This window comes from Rhamphochromis longiceps, linkage group LG2 (genome assembly GCF_057381845.1).
Source record: "Rhamphochromis longiceps isolate RC_006_pf linkage group LG2, R_longiceps_female_GT1.1, whole genome shotgun sequence".
NCBI classification, from domain to species: domain Eukaryota; kingdom Metazoa; phylum Chordata; class Actinopteri; order Cichliformes; family Cichlidae; genus Rhamphochromis; species Rhamphochromis longiceps.
Window position 1 is genome coordinate 5,901,046 of NC_140558.1, and position 13,457 is coordinate 5,914,502.

Genomic DNA, 13,457 nt, shown 5'->3' on the forward strand with positions numbered 1-13,457 from the left:
TTCATTAATTTCTGACTTCTCAGTGCAGTCCGGGTCAAATTTGGGTAAAAACAAAAATAACGAATTCAGTTTGCTATTTGCCTAACAACATTATTTTTTCTCTTTCTATGACAAAGTCTAATATATTTGTTAAGCACTGTACAACGTGTAGGAAATGACAGTGTTTAATTTTACATTGTCTGGCAGGAAAGCCACTTAAATAAAAAATTAAAAAGCAGTCATTCGGTAGTGAGCACAAATGAGTGAGCACAAGTTTAGCTTTATTCATCCCAAGGGTTGGAAAATTCTTGAATTATAGCAGATAAAAACACTCAAGGAAACCAATAACAAAACAGCTTAAATAAAACAGAATAGTTCAATAAAAATGTAATATGACAAACCAAAACCGCTCAATAACGTGCACAAAATGAAGGAACTTATTTAAAAGGGAAAAAGTATAGAATGAAACACCAGCTATTGATATAATAGGACATTTAATATTGGGTGGGTGGAGAAAACATTTCACATTATATTATTCTATCTCCAGTTTAAGCTTGACTATTAAAATCATTATCCATGGAATTAAGTTAATGAATTTTGCATAGACTGTATGATGCTGTTGGGAGATCCCTGAGCAAAATGATACTTTATGACTGAAAATATAGGAATGTGCATGTAATGGTAGAAATATTAAGTCATTAACATAGCAGTATAGTAGAGTGTTCTTTTAGACAAGTTTTTGCATACAGGGAGTACTGGTACATAGAGTCATTACACTGAACATATGGTGTTTCTAGGCACAATCATGACTGTTCAGCTTGTTTTGTTGCAGCTCTAAATGAAGATGTGTCAGCACATGTGTCAGCACATTCAACTTATGTTGCTATGGGCAGAGGTTTTTTTTGACATTGAGGGGAAAAAAAAGACCAAAGCATCTTTGGTCTTTAGTTAACAGCAGTTTTTTATAAAAAAAAAAAAAAAAGAAAGAAAAAACAGTGATTCAGCTCGTTGTATTTCTAAAATTGAAATCTCCAGTCAATAAAAATGCTGAAACACGCTTTGTAACCAAGAGCATTTATTTTTATTTAAAAAAATGAAAGGGAAAAGCTTTCATGTCTTCCTGCCACAGTGACTGGGTGTTTAGCAAACCAATTAAGGAATCTGCTAATTTCTTCATAGAGTAGATTTTATCAGCATTTTTCAGGTTTCTCCCAAAATGAGAGACTGATTGAGAGACAGTGAGGCTGTGATGTCTGAAAATTTTGTAATATGCGAATATTCAGTAATATCTAACATTCATTATCAACTGTTATTTTTAAAATAACATTTCGTTATGCTGGTGAAACACAATGGTGAACAGTAAGGCAGCTCACTATAAGCTCAGTATAACCACTGCATAAATTTATAAAATGCAAATGGTACACCTTCAGCTCCTCTGCACAGGCCATTAAGAAATAATGGTATGATGTAATGCTGCCGCCTACTGGCAGAAACAGACACAGCATATATCATGGTAGAGACCTTTTACCATTATATAAGCGATAACAAGAAATTACGTCATGCATCATCCAAATCAAATCACATCAAATTACAGTCAGGTAAATACTGGTGAGGTATAATAGTTTGAGAAGGACTTTGTTTTGAATAACTGAAAATAAATGAGTTCATCATTTCACACATAAAACAGTGACAGCGCAGTTATTCAGTCGGTATCTTTAATAATTAACCAATGAATGTTTGGCTGGCTGACGGACCTTTATTTCCTTAAAGGAAACAGAAGCTCTGCTCCATGCTGGTGAAGACCACAGCTCTAGAACAGCAGAAACACATCCGTCAAAAGTGCAGCTACAATTACACTGGTGTATTAGTTCTGTTTTGTGCATTAGGTTATTCAGCATCACAGAAAGAAATACTTAAATTAAAAAAAAACCATTAACTTTAATAGCTACTTGTATATAAGCAGTGTTTTTAAAGCAGCTGCTGTGCAGGCAACAGCTGGATGTAACAGTTTCCTGGTATACATTTCCACTGCAAGCAACCAAGACCCAGCTATTCCACCACTGAAGGACATGTGTCAATATTTACCTCCCAAATTTACTGCAGCCAACTGGTGCATTCAACATTCTTACAAAATCAATTTTCTCTTCAGCTCACTTTTGCAAAAATAAACAAACAAATAAACAAAAGTAGAGAGTTTGTGCATACTTAAGGCATTGCCTTCAGGTGAACAGGTGTCAGAGCACTTATCCATCTGGCTTTGTGGAACAAGATTGTGGGGAGCTAAGGACTTCGCTTAGGCTTCACTTTAAAACGTCCTGTACTCAAAACAGGGCATTGTCAAAAAAAGCAAATTTCTACACAAATAAATTTGATTTATTCCCCTTTGCATGTGTTTTGACCCTGCTCTCTTATTTTGTCTCCAACACAAAAAAAGTAATGATTGTAAACTCTTAACTGGCCGTACTGAAAATCATGCAGTTATTAGCATTTCCCTACTGCAATATGCGAGAAATATGTCACCTCCTGATAATCTATTTAGCTCTTTGTATTTATGAATCTTAATATGAGATACAATGCCACTTAATCATGGATGACCTACCAGGGTTGAGAATTCTCTCTGCAGCTTTGTGCTCGTGGTGCCTGCGGAGGATGTTTTGTGCCTTCCTCTGGTTTGTGCTTATATCAGGCGCAGCCTTGATTTCTGTTGCTGTCAGGTTGTTCTTGATGGCTTTTGAAGCTGTGGAGCGAGCCAGGCTGGGAAGTAGGTTCTGGTATTCTTCATCGGTGAAGTCTGGCTCTGGGCCCTCTACATCACTGACTCTTAAAAGGGAAACACAATATATGTTATGATTCTTTCACATCGCTTTGACTGCTAAACAAATATTTGTGAGAGTTGCAATAGTATTGTTCTGGATCTTTTCATCATCATTAGCATTAATAGTTACACGTGTCGTCACATATTTGTAGTTCCATATACAAAAAAGGCAAACATTTATTTTTAAAGATGAATATTACATCAGATATAAAGCTGCCAACATACCTCCCTTTAGTTAAAATAGTGTAAACTTCCAGCACCAACAGCTCAGCTGCTCCTGGTTTACAATGGATTGTTCCATCAATGGCCTCCTTCTTCAAGTACAGATTCCGCTTCTCTAAAGACTGAATCAATAAACTTTGTAGATTATATTTAAACACTTGAATGGAGAAGGAAACCACTTTACGATTCAGTTAACACAGGCACTGTGGGTAGTGAAAATGTCACATCCCAGCGGGACCTCAACACAGGGTTGGACTGGTAAATCTGGCATACTGGGCATTTTGTGCACCAGCTGTACAAGCACTGACAACAGCCCATTCATTTATTTTCAATACTGACACTGGATTGCCCAATCAATCTCTTAATGTGACCAGCCCATCCCCTTTGCTGTGTGGAAGAAGTGGTGAAAAGGTGAAGCTGAAAAGCTGAAAGAAAACAATAAAAAGAAATTAAGAACAACCAACATGTTAGCTGTCGGGGCTGCTGCTCCACCATGAACCGGGAACAACTAGTAACCAATCTTCAGTTACAGCACGCTGTTGCTGCAAGTGCCTGCTGTGGAGAAGTGAGGGGGAGATGGAGGTAGATGAAATTGACGTGGTGAGAAAATAGATGAAGGGACATAATAAAGAAGGAACTTTGACCACGAGCCATTGCTAATAGCTGAAGTTTAGCTTTTAACTGTACCAACTATTTAAGTCCACGTCCAGCCCTGCTTCAACATATGCATTTAAAGCTCCATGCTGTCTGTGTGTCTGTCCCCCTGGTGTATTGCAGATTAACCAAAACATTTATTTATGACACTTGCAGTAGCAGTAGCCTGCAACAAGTAAGAGAAACTTGAACTTGTATTATTTAAACACCAAACTGTAGCTGGAAGATGCATTTCAGTGACATGCCAACTGCAGTGAATAAAAAAAGCATTTCTTCGTGGCTCATTATATTTTTGAATATTTTGCTCTGCTCACCCGCTCTATCTGGCTCCAGTTCCACTGTTTGGCAGAAAGCGATGTTCCTCTGTCGTATGAGTGCAATGAAAAGTCTCGGGGGTAATAATGAGAAAATATCTGTGCCACAAGGTAGCCGCTGGAAAAATCTCTGGAAATGAAATACAGAAATAACAATATGCACTTACTGGCTCTACCAGTGGAATTTGCCTTAGCACTTGGTTATTCCTTGTCATAGCAGATTTATTGTTATCCTTGCGTCTTCCTTCTTTTTTAATCAACCTCACATAATCCTGCTCCTTTTAAGTTGGTTATTCGCTTCATATTTTATGCATTGTAAGTTTGTGTTTAAATGAGGAAACGGAAGAAAATGGGCCACATGGTAGTTCAGAATTTGGATATGCTGTATATAAATTAGGAAATTGATACAAACACAGTTTACAGTGTGCTGGAAATTGGGTGGGTGGGTGTGAGGGGGAGGTAGATTGAGGTAGATTTTGTGTGGTGATATTGTATTGATACAGGGACACCAAATATCACTTTAATTTAATTTTAAACAAATTAAAATATTCTGGAATTACTATGAGGACTCACCTCACGCACCACAATCCTGAGATAATGATAGCCAGACAAACTTCAATTAAATTGGCTCAACTCTAAGCCCATCCAACACTGGACACACTTAGCTTGACAAAGCCAGCTCTTTTACACAATTTTCAAACAGCCTCATGCTTTAAAACTTACAAGCTGATGAATGACCTCCTTTTAATTTCAAAGAGACATTTTTCTTCATAAGGTCTGGCCTGCACAGTCCCATCCACTCAGTTTCCTTCTCATTCATGCTGGTTACCATGATTGCTGCAGAAGCACTAAACCACTGTTAGCCAACTAATGAAATTAAGATTGCACTGCAACAACCTATCTTTACCAAACTGTATGAATTTAACTTCCAGTTCATGTGTATCAGTAGAATTCAGCTAAGGGGGTACATCAATGCCGTAATGGGTACTGTATGTGTGTGTGTGGATTTATATATATCATGAATGTATGTATTGTGCATTCATTTATTCCTCTATTCCTCTTTTCTGCTGAACTAACAGTTCAGCTGCTGTTCTGATCTTCGGGATTCAGAGGTTATCCACAGATCTCCTTTTTTCAGTCACAAGAGTCCAGGAGCTAATAAAAAGTGCGACATCGTGTGCATATATAAAATGTGCAGGCTTAGATACAGCGTGACACTTGGTCACCCTAGTTTTATGTGATTTTTTTTCTTTTTTTTTATTCTGCAGTTACATGTTTTTTTAAGTTAGAAAAAAGATTAAATGGTATCTAAAAATGGTATCTACGTTCAATTTAGCTAGCTAACAGTAGGTTAGTAAAAACACAACATAATACTTTTCTAACAATATGCAGGAAAATAGACGTGTAAAAATAGATATATATATATTTTTTTAAATTACACATATCTTCTTTTAAATATTCTTCTTCTTTTCTTTTATTCGTATTTGTGATTCAGAAAATAGGTTCTGTACCTGCGCACATTTTTGGGATAAAATGCCAAGTCCAGAGTTTGCAGCCACTTGACTACTTCTCTTGGTAGTCCTGTTTTCTTGGGACATTCTGCGAAACATATGCTGCTCCGAGCCATGAAATCTACACACCAGTGACTTTTCTATCGCTGTTACCAGTCACCTCCATAAATCAAGCCGAGATCTGCTTTTTTTTAAGGGAGGGCTAATTGACGAGCTCCTGGCCTGTTTTGTTGAGATTTCTATGACAACGGCACTCTGCGGTGCTAAACCGTGTCGGTAGCGGCGTGCTGCCCTCTAGAGGATGAGCGGTCTGTTTCTTCAGTTATTTATTTATTTGGCTAACATTTGTATAAAGCTTTTAAATAATAGTGCTACCCAATAAATAATACTAGAGCATACACAACTGCATGTAATATAACAATGAAACTGAAATAATTCATTAGAAATACTGAAGCTAAACTCAGATATATGAAATAAAAAATCAAAATACGGCCAAAATATTATCAAATGGCACATGAATATCTTGTTAATAATATGTTAGAGCATGAAAGTTCCATTCAGCTACACACATTTCCATCTGAGCAGTTGTCAGCGGTCAGTAATCCAAGCTTAAACTTGTCAACTTTTTGAATAACTGGTTCCACCACTGAGACAAACATCAGTAACAAATCCACCATGTGGCTGCTGGGAAAGACATATTTGAATGCAACAGGTTTCAAAACAGATTTTTAATAATCTAATGTTAAATGCGAAACAATGAACATTCATTAACATACAGCATATAGTGTGCATTTACACGATATTCGAATCTTTTATGGGGGGGTTTAAATATAAAGTGCAGCACTCACTGGCAACTAGTAAGGCATTTTCTAAACACTGCAGAACAGAAAACAAAATATTTATTATTAATGTTATTCAAACAAAATTAACCTAGGGAAAACTAATCCTGGAAGTTTGTTTTAGTGGCATCCTGCTTTACATTTATCCAGGTCCACACATCCTCACATGGGAATCAGGCCAGCTCAACACAGCTGCTACAGTCAGCTACTCGGCCGTGTAGCTAATTCAAATTAATTGCTTTTACTGGATTGACTGGAAGCTAAAATTAAAGTTAAGAGGAGTGTGGAGTTGATATAATTTTTTGGTGTCCAAGGCTTCTTCCTGCAAGTCCCATTTAGGCAGACAGTTTCATAGTCTGTTGTCATTGGTACTGCAGGTAGCTCTTGATCCTGTTAGGCAGAGGAAGATGGGAAAGAAGGTGGAGTCTGTCGCGTCCAACGCAGTTTCTGATGCACTGACGACACAACTGGCTAAGCAACCGTGGTGTAGCTATGAAAAGGAGACAGGAAAACATTATTTATCACTGTTAATTGGTGGTTAAAAAAAAGACAGAAACAGATCAAAGCAAGGTCAGGAAGGGATCAATGATTGCGAACGAAACCAAGCAAAAAGTAAACTCATACCTTCATAAAGCAGTAGAAAGCCTTCTGTAAGACTGCTGGGTGGAGCCACATCCACTGGCCTCTGAAACTCTGTGTTCCTGGCATTAATGTCTGCGCCAAAGTCCAGCAGCAACTTCACTACAGCTGTGCAGTCTTTTTCTGCAGCTGCATGTAAAGGTGAATCCAGGGATTTACCTTTCTGTACATTTGCACCTACATGGAGGAGACTATAATTATCCATAGTCCAATCAGAAAACTCCAATATCAGATACCTGTATTGTTAAGTACAAGTAGCTTTGGTTAATTTGTGATTATATTTTTAATTTACCTTTTCTTTACTTGCCTAAATTAGTACCTTATTTCAAAGACTGCAGTGAGACACAAATGGGCACACTAATCACTTGTATATGTAATCAGTCACTTGTTGGGTATAAATGTGGTCCCACTTCTTATTGAAATTGCAATGTGTGCTGTGCTTGTATTAAGTTCTTGTTTACTAAGGCTGCTGCTAATAAAACAATTAGTTTGTCTGTTTCTTATGTGATAGAGCTCTCATTAGCTCTTTGTTACACCTTTTGCACTTGACAATTTGCAGTCTCATTGTTTGTCATATTCCTAGCACAGAATTTATCATATTGTTGTTTAAATGTTTTTATCCCCCCCCCCCCCCCCCCCCCCAGAGGCCTCTAAAATCCTCTGAGCATGCATATATTTATTATATATCAGTTTGTTTTTGTGTTTCTAATGCGCTTAAGTCCATATGTTCACATAGGACTTTTCTGTAAACATCGACACAGTTCTACGAACTGACCTTCCCTCAGGAGTTTCCTGGCACATTCGAGCTCTTGGCAGACGCAGGCTGTATATAGTGCTGTGCCCAGGTGAGGAATGTCCATGTCCACATCTGCCCCCCAAGTCACCAGAGCCTCTACACAACCGTAATGACCTGGAAGTAATGAAGCGTGAAGTCAGTAATCAGTAAGTGACAATGCAAAATAATTCTCCAAGCTGTCTGCTCAGGCCCTGTTGGATTTATAGCTAAAGCTGTTTATCATAGTGCATGTAAGAACGTGCTTATAGCACAGTAAAGGACACAAAATCAGGTCGAAAGTCAAGCGTAATCTGCAGTGAGGGGAACTGCGATAATGTTGGGTTATTTTCTGATTATAGTGCTCTGATTATACCGTTAGTCAAAAATAATGACTCTCATCAGCAAAAGCTGGCTCTCACAAGCTTAAGTCTCTAGTCCTCTAACACTGGCTCACTTTGAAGTAAATGGTCCATGTAGAATAGTCTCTTTTTGCAAGGGAATATCTTTCCATTGTGTTTCACATACACCCACACAGTATGACATGCATAATCATGTAACACTAACTTGAATCACAAAAAATACTGAAAATAATCAGTTTGTGAATTTTTGTAAAATCGTTGGCCATGACATACCTTTGCTGGTTGCTTCGTGTATCGGAGAAGGTTGATATACAAGACTCTGGGGTTTTGCTCCATTTTCCAGAAGGATTTCCGTGCATGCCACACTGCCCACTGTACAGGCATTGAACAGAGCGGTGACTCCATCAATTGTAGAAGCATTGACCTGTGAACACATTTTCCTTTTATTCTTATATTTAGGCCTTATTTAATCATGCAAGTTGACTAATAGTAACAGCCTGGGGGTACAGTTGAAAGGGAACAACAACAACTTAATAGCTCTGCAGTGACTGAAACAGGACATTGCTCATTTGTTACCCTTACCCAGATTTTCCCAGCCATGGAAATTTAATTTGACCTGTGCAACATGGCAACATTAAAGAGTCACCAGGCCACTATAGGACTTACATTTGCTCCTGCATCAATGAGTGCTCTGGCACAGGCAACATGGTCTCCAAGACAGGCCTCATGCAGGGGTGTTACATGGTCTATAGTCAGAACATTTACATTGTGACCCTGGAAACAGAATCAAATAGCCACAAATATTTAGTGGGCATGGATATTTATGGGACATTAACTCATAAATGAACAAGAACATTAATAAAGTTTATCTCCTCTTACAAAACACAGACATTCTCTTCAGTCAGGGTTCTTAGCGATTTTCAAACTGTGATGATTTCAACAGCAGAGATTAACAAGCCTGCTAATTAAACCAATTAAATCCAACTTAAAGCCAGTAAAGAGCTAATAAATTACCATCTGAAGTCCTGTAATAATTGTCCTACTTTGTTATGAATTTGTCTGACTAGAGCAAAGCATTGTTTCCTCTGTAGCTGAAGTCACAGGCTTTTTTGTAGCACACTCTGTGAGCAGCTGGAAATGCAAGTGGAGATTTCACTTTTAATGCATTTGTATTAGTATTGTACTTGTTTTTGTTTGTGATTATTCTTTCCTTAGCATATGCTCAAATAATAGTTCCATGGTCAAACTCCCCTCACACACTATACATAAGGGGCATGTATATGCCATAAAAACTACAAAAATCACATTAATTTTAAAACCATGTGGTTATTGTAACCCATAGTACAAGTTTGAGTATTTACATTTTGTGTTGTTGGCATTTAGCTAGCCTGTATATTGAAACTTATGAACTGTTGTTAAGTATGTACAGGTTTAAAGTGTTAAATAGGGCAGTGAATAGAAAGTACAATCTCTTACAATTCCAGGGGTTTGGGCCATGAATTAAAAAGAAAATCTTTGGGTAAATAAGGCCTTTGAACTACTGTACAATACATGATATATCAAACCATGCCATTGTTTATTTTCCAAAAACTAGGCCAAAATCCTAGCACTATGTGAAAAATTAAGTACACTCCATGATTCAATAGCTTGTAGAACAAACTTTACTCTGACATTGTTCTTTAGAACAGGGTTTGTGGGGATTTATCCACAGCTTCCTCAAGGTCTCACCACAGCATTTTAGCTAAGAGGTTGATCTGGACTTTGACTGTCCCACTGCAACACCTTGGGTCTTTTCTTTTTCAGCCATTCTGTTGTAGGTTTGCTCTTGTGGTGATGTTCTAGTCTGTGACCAAATTTCAGCTAAGCTCTAACAGATAGCCTCATCTTTAACTGTAGAATGGTGTTGAACGGTGTTCATGGTTAGCTCAGTGACTGCTAGGGGCCCAGGATGTGTGATTGCAGAAGAAGCTCAAATCATCACCCCTCCACCACTGAGCTTGACAGTTACTATGAACAATTACTGTCACTATGAAGCGATTGTGCTGATATGTTGTGTTTCTGTTTTGCCAGATGTGGCACTGTGAATAATGGCCAAACATCTCCACTTAGGACATTGGTTCCAGGTGCTGCCATGTTCGTTTTAGAGAGAACAGGCTTTCTACTGGCAACCCTTCCAAACAAACCATATTAGTTCAGTCTTTTCCTAATTGTACTATAATGAGATGTAGCTTTTGGGTTTTTGGCAGTGTCTCTGGGCATTGCAGAGATGAATTTGGCAACTGTCTTGAATGTTTTCCACTTGTGAATAATCTTTCTCACTGTAGAATGATTTGGTCTTCCCAAACAGATCAGCAGCAACAATTGCTTCTTTAAGATAATCGCCTAGTTTTTCCTTATTCGTTGGCAATGTGCTAAACATTGACACACACCTGCACGCTCCAGACCAGCAAGTGCCAAAATGTCTGCTCTTATATCAGTGGTTACACTTGCTGATGATCAGTTACTCAGATGCTTTTACCCTAATGCATTTAGGGTGTACATAATTGTTTCTGCACTTTGGCTCAATTTTTTATCATGAAAATAATGACAGAGTGTGTGTTATGTCGTGTTTTTTTTAATTCGTTTTAGGTGGTATTTACAAGATTTGTGGAGCTGTTCAGAACCATGCATCCATTTTTATCGGCTTATTTAGTTCAGGGTCGTGATGGGGCTGGAGATAATCCCACTGGTCTTAAGCTTGAAGGGTAAAACTGGACAGGTGACCAGTCTGTATCAGGGCTCACCCAGTGAGCCAGACAAACACTCATGCTCACATCCACACTTATAGCCAATTTAGAATTACCACTTAACCTATCACGCATGTCTTTGGACTATGGGAGGAAGCCAGAGTGCCCATAGAGAACCACAGGCAAAAGAGATAACATACAAATTCCACTCAGAAAAGTCCCAGCTGGTCAGGGGATTTGGACCTTCTTGCTTTGAGGAAACAATGCCTACTATTGCACCACTGTGCTGCCGTGTAAGGAACAGCTTTATATCTTATATATTTTTTTTTAATATGCACTGATACATCAACTCTTATAATTGACAGATAGCGTGAAACAGTATCTTCCCTGTTGGATCACTAACATTATTAGCATTTTTATGCCGCATGGAAAGCTAGAACTACGTAGTGAAATATGGAAATAGTTATCAATAATTTATCTGGTAGGTGTATACTGTGTTATTCTCATTAAAAAATATTGCTGCTACAAGCATACCAAGCATATGCTATATTGTAATCTTGACCCAGGTAATAATTTTATACAAGTCTTACAGATAACTTTATAGCAGTCTCCAGAGTTTTATCCATACCTTGATCTCTTTATCAAGGTGTGGATAAATCTACAAAGTTACTGAACCAAACTGGCTTGTGGAAGAGATGGTTACAACAGGATTCATGTTTGCAGATGAGAGGTTACACATTACCCGCCTGCCTCCAAGGGAATTGTGTTTTTCTTCACCTGTAAAATGAGGGTCCTCAAGGCCAGGAGGCGGCCCTGACTGGCAGCATCGTGGAGGGGTGAGCGGTCTGCCCAAGATCCTGTGACAGGAATATGAATTCAGTATTCAATTCAGTATTGAACACTTAAATGTATTATTATTTACTTAATTCTCTCATCCAGAGAAATAAAAATAAAATCAACAGTACAGAGAAAGCTTCAAATATGCATTCTCCTGCCACACATCTAAACATAGCAAGTAGGTGTTTTAACCTCTCAAGTCACGTTTTACCTTTCATCTTCCAAGAGTTAATGCACCCAGCAGCATATGGTTATGTGACTTAACAGCGCTTGAAAATTCCTGATGCATTAAACTCTGCACTATCACACTCCATTCACATGACAAATGAAAGTAAACCTGCCAAACTGGCTGTGCCCTTTTAATAAAAAAGAAGGAACTCCAGAAAAAAGAAGAAATGTCTTCAGGCACACCTGAGTCAATGTCCAGAATAACAGCTGATGCATTCCACACGTTCTCATCGTCATCATCTTCATCCATCCTTTCATCCATATTCTTTATAAATTATACAATAATCCACCCAATGTTTTCTATTAAATCATGCTTTTTTATTCATGCACCTTATTTTCCCTGACTGACATTAAAATCTGAAATACGGACAGGACCAGCTAGAGACATCAAACAGATTTCTCAGAACAAGAAAGACCATCTCTACGGGACCGTGACAAATACCCTGAGCTTGGTCAATTAGTATTCCATGGAGTGGGTACACTTTAGATTAAACAGCCCTTTGGATGATAGTACAGATTATGTTGTTGTCGTGTCTGTCTTCCCTCAGAATGTGCCTTCGAACCGCCTGTTCCTGAGAATGTGGAGTGTTGTTTTGGTGGCTGTGTGAAAGTGTGCACTGCATAGCTGGGAATGGAAACTAGGGCAGGATGCGGCTGGGGGAGGGGATATCATGACTGCGTTCTATTAATACATTAGAGAGAAAGAGCTGCCGGGCCAACAGTGTCTTCATTTAATATTGAATGTACAGTTCAGGATTTCTAAGTAGCTTTTAAGCTAATGAAAGAAAAGTGGGCTATCAATGATATTTCTAGTATGTATTAATGTGAACACAATTAATGGCTTTTATACTCATTGGATTAGCAATGCAGTATTTATAGCTCATTTGTAAACACTGAAATTGTGTGTGTGTGTCTGTGTGCATGGAAGGCTTCTGTAGGATTCTAAAGAAAACATTTACATTTGACCTCTGACCTTTTACAGTTGGGGTTAAATGCATTGCAGGGTGTTTGTAACCATAATTTATTTATATTGTGGTTACATTTAAGATGTGTTTGCCATCATCGTACAGATATATTTTATTAAACAAAGTAACCAAATTAATAACAAATCAAGTGTTAGTGCTTTTTAAAACGACCTGTCTCAGAGTACTCACTGTGTTGTTGACCATAATCATAGAACTCTGCTGATATCCTGGCAGCCTCTTTGCGATTCCCACGGACAATGTAGAAGTATGTCAGCAAGTTAAGAGAGATCTTAACAAAAAGCTTAAAGCAGAACAGTGCCAAGATGCTGAGGTAAACATTGGACAACTGGGCTGCGAAGGGCTTGTTGGTGAATTCCTCTGTATGGTCTGACATTTCCTCTGGCACGATACAGAAGAGCTTTGGTTATGATGAACGCAGGATCAGATGCCACTACAAAAAGCATAAGAGTAGCCTGCTTTTTCCTCCCAGTGCACTGACTAGTTGGCTGGTCCTGACAAAGCACGGGCTGGAAAAAATTCTCTGCAGCTGCTACTGTGCCTGATTGCAACAACTGAAATGTAAGTGTACACTAT

At 38.3% G+C, this 13,457-nt stretch overlaps 2 protein-coding genes across 3 annotated transcripts; both read right to left on the minus strand.

The window, feature by feature from the left end:
- Positions 1–255: 255 nt before the first annotated feature.
- Positions 256–5,720, minus strand: spata4 (spermatogenesis associated 4). Its single transcript, XM_085380554.1, has 5 exons — positions 5,496–5,720; positions 3,985–4,114; positions 3,020–3,138; positions 2,579–2,799; positions 256–1,789 (listed from the first exon to the last, which is right to left on the minus strand). The coding sequence occupies exons 1-5, from the start codon at positions 5,609–5,611 to the stop codon at positions 1,695–1,697; spliced, it is 681 nt and encodes a 226-aa protein (XP_085236680.1). The 5' UTR covers positions 5,612–5,720; the 3' UTR covers positions 256–1,694.
- A 546-nt stretch (positions 5,721–6,266) lies between these two features.
- On the minus strand, positions 6,267–13,429 carry asb5a (ankyrin repeat and SOCS box containing 5a). Of its 2 annotated transcripts, none has more exons than XM_085415732.1 (7): positions 13,053–13,429; positions 11,611–11,690; positions 8,774–8,881; positions 8,381–8,531; positions 7,749–7,883; positions 6,959–7,150; positions 6,267–6,824 (listed from the first exon to the last, which is right to left on the minus strand). In XM_085415732.1, exons 1-7 carry the CDS (start codon positions 13,255–13,257, stop codon positions 6,697–6,699), a joined length of 999 nt encoding a protein of 332 aa, XP_085271858.1. In that variant the 5' UTR covers positions 13,258–13,429; the 3' UTR covers positions 6,267–6,696. The 2 variants fall into 2 exon arrangements, with proteins under 2 accessions (XP_085271858.1, XP_085271866.1); XM_085415740.1 differs by lacking the exon at positions 13,053–13,429 and adding an exon at positions 12,082–12,585.
- Positions 13,430–13,457: the final 28 nt, after the last annotated feature.

Excerpts from the sequence above, each read along its gene's own strand:
- asb5a (XM_085415732.1), bottom strand. The coding sequence starts at position 13,257 with ATGTCAGACCATACAGAGGAATTCACCAACAAGCCCTTCGCAGCCCAG. Across the intron at positions 11,691-13,052 it reads TGATTATGGTCAACAACACA|GATCTTGGGCAGACCGCTCA; the intron begins GTGAGTACTCTG and ends TTCCTGTCACAG. Across the intron at positions 8,882-11,610 it reads TGAGGACCCTCATTTTACAG|GGTCACAATGTAAATGTTCT; the intron begins GTGAAGAAAAAC and ends TTCTGTTTCCAG.
- spata4 (XM_085380554.1), bottom strand. The coding sequence starts at position 5,611 with ATGGCTCGGAGCAGCATATGTTTCGCAGAATGTCCCAAGAAAACAGGA. Across the intron at positions 4,115-5,495 it reads TATCCCAAAAATGTGCGCAG|AGATTTTTCCAGCGGCTACC; the intron begins GTACAGAACCTA and ends TTTCATTTCCAG. Across the intron at positions 2,800-3,019 it reads ACTATTTTAACTAAAGGGAG|AGTCAGTGATGTAGAGGGCC; the intron begins GTATGTTGGCAG and ends TTCCCTTTTAAG.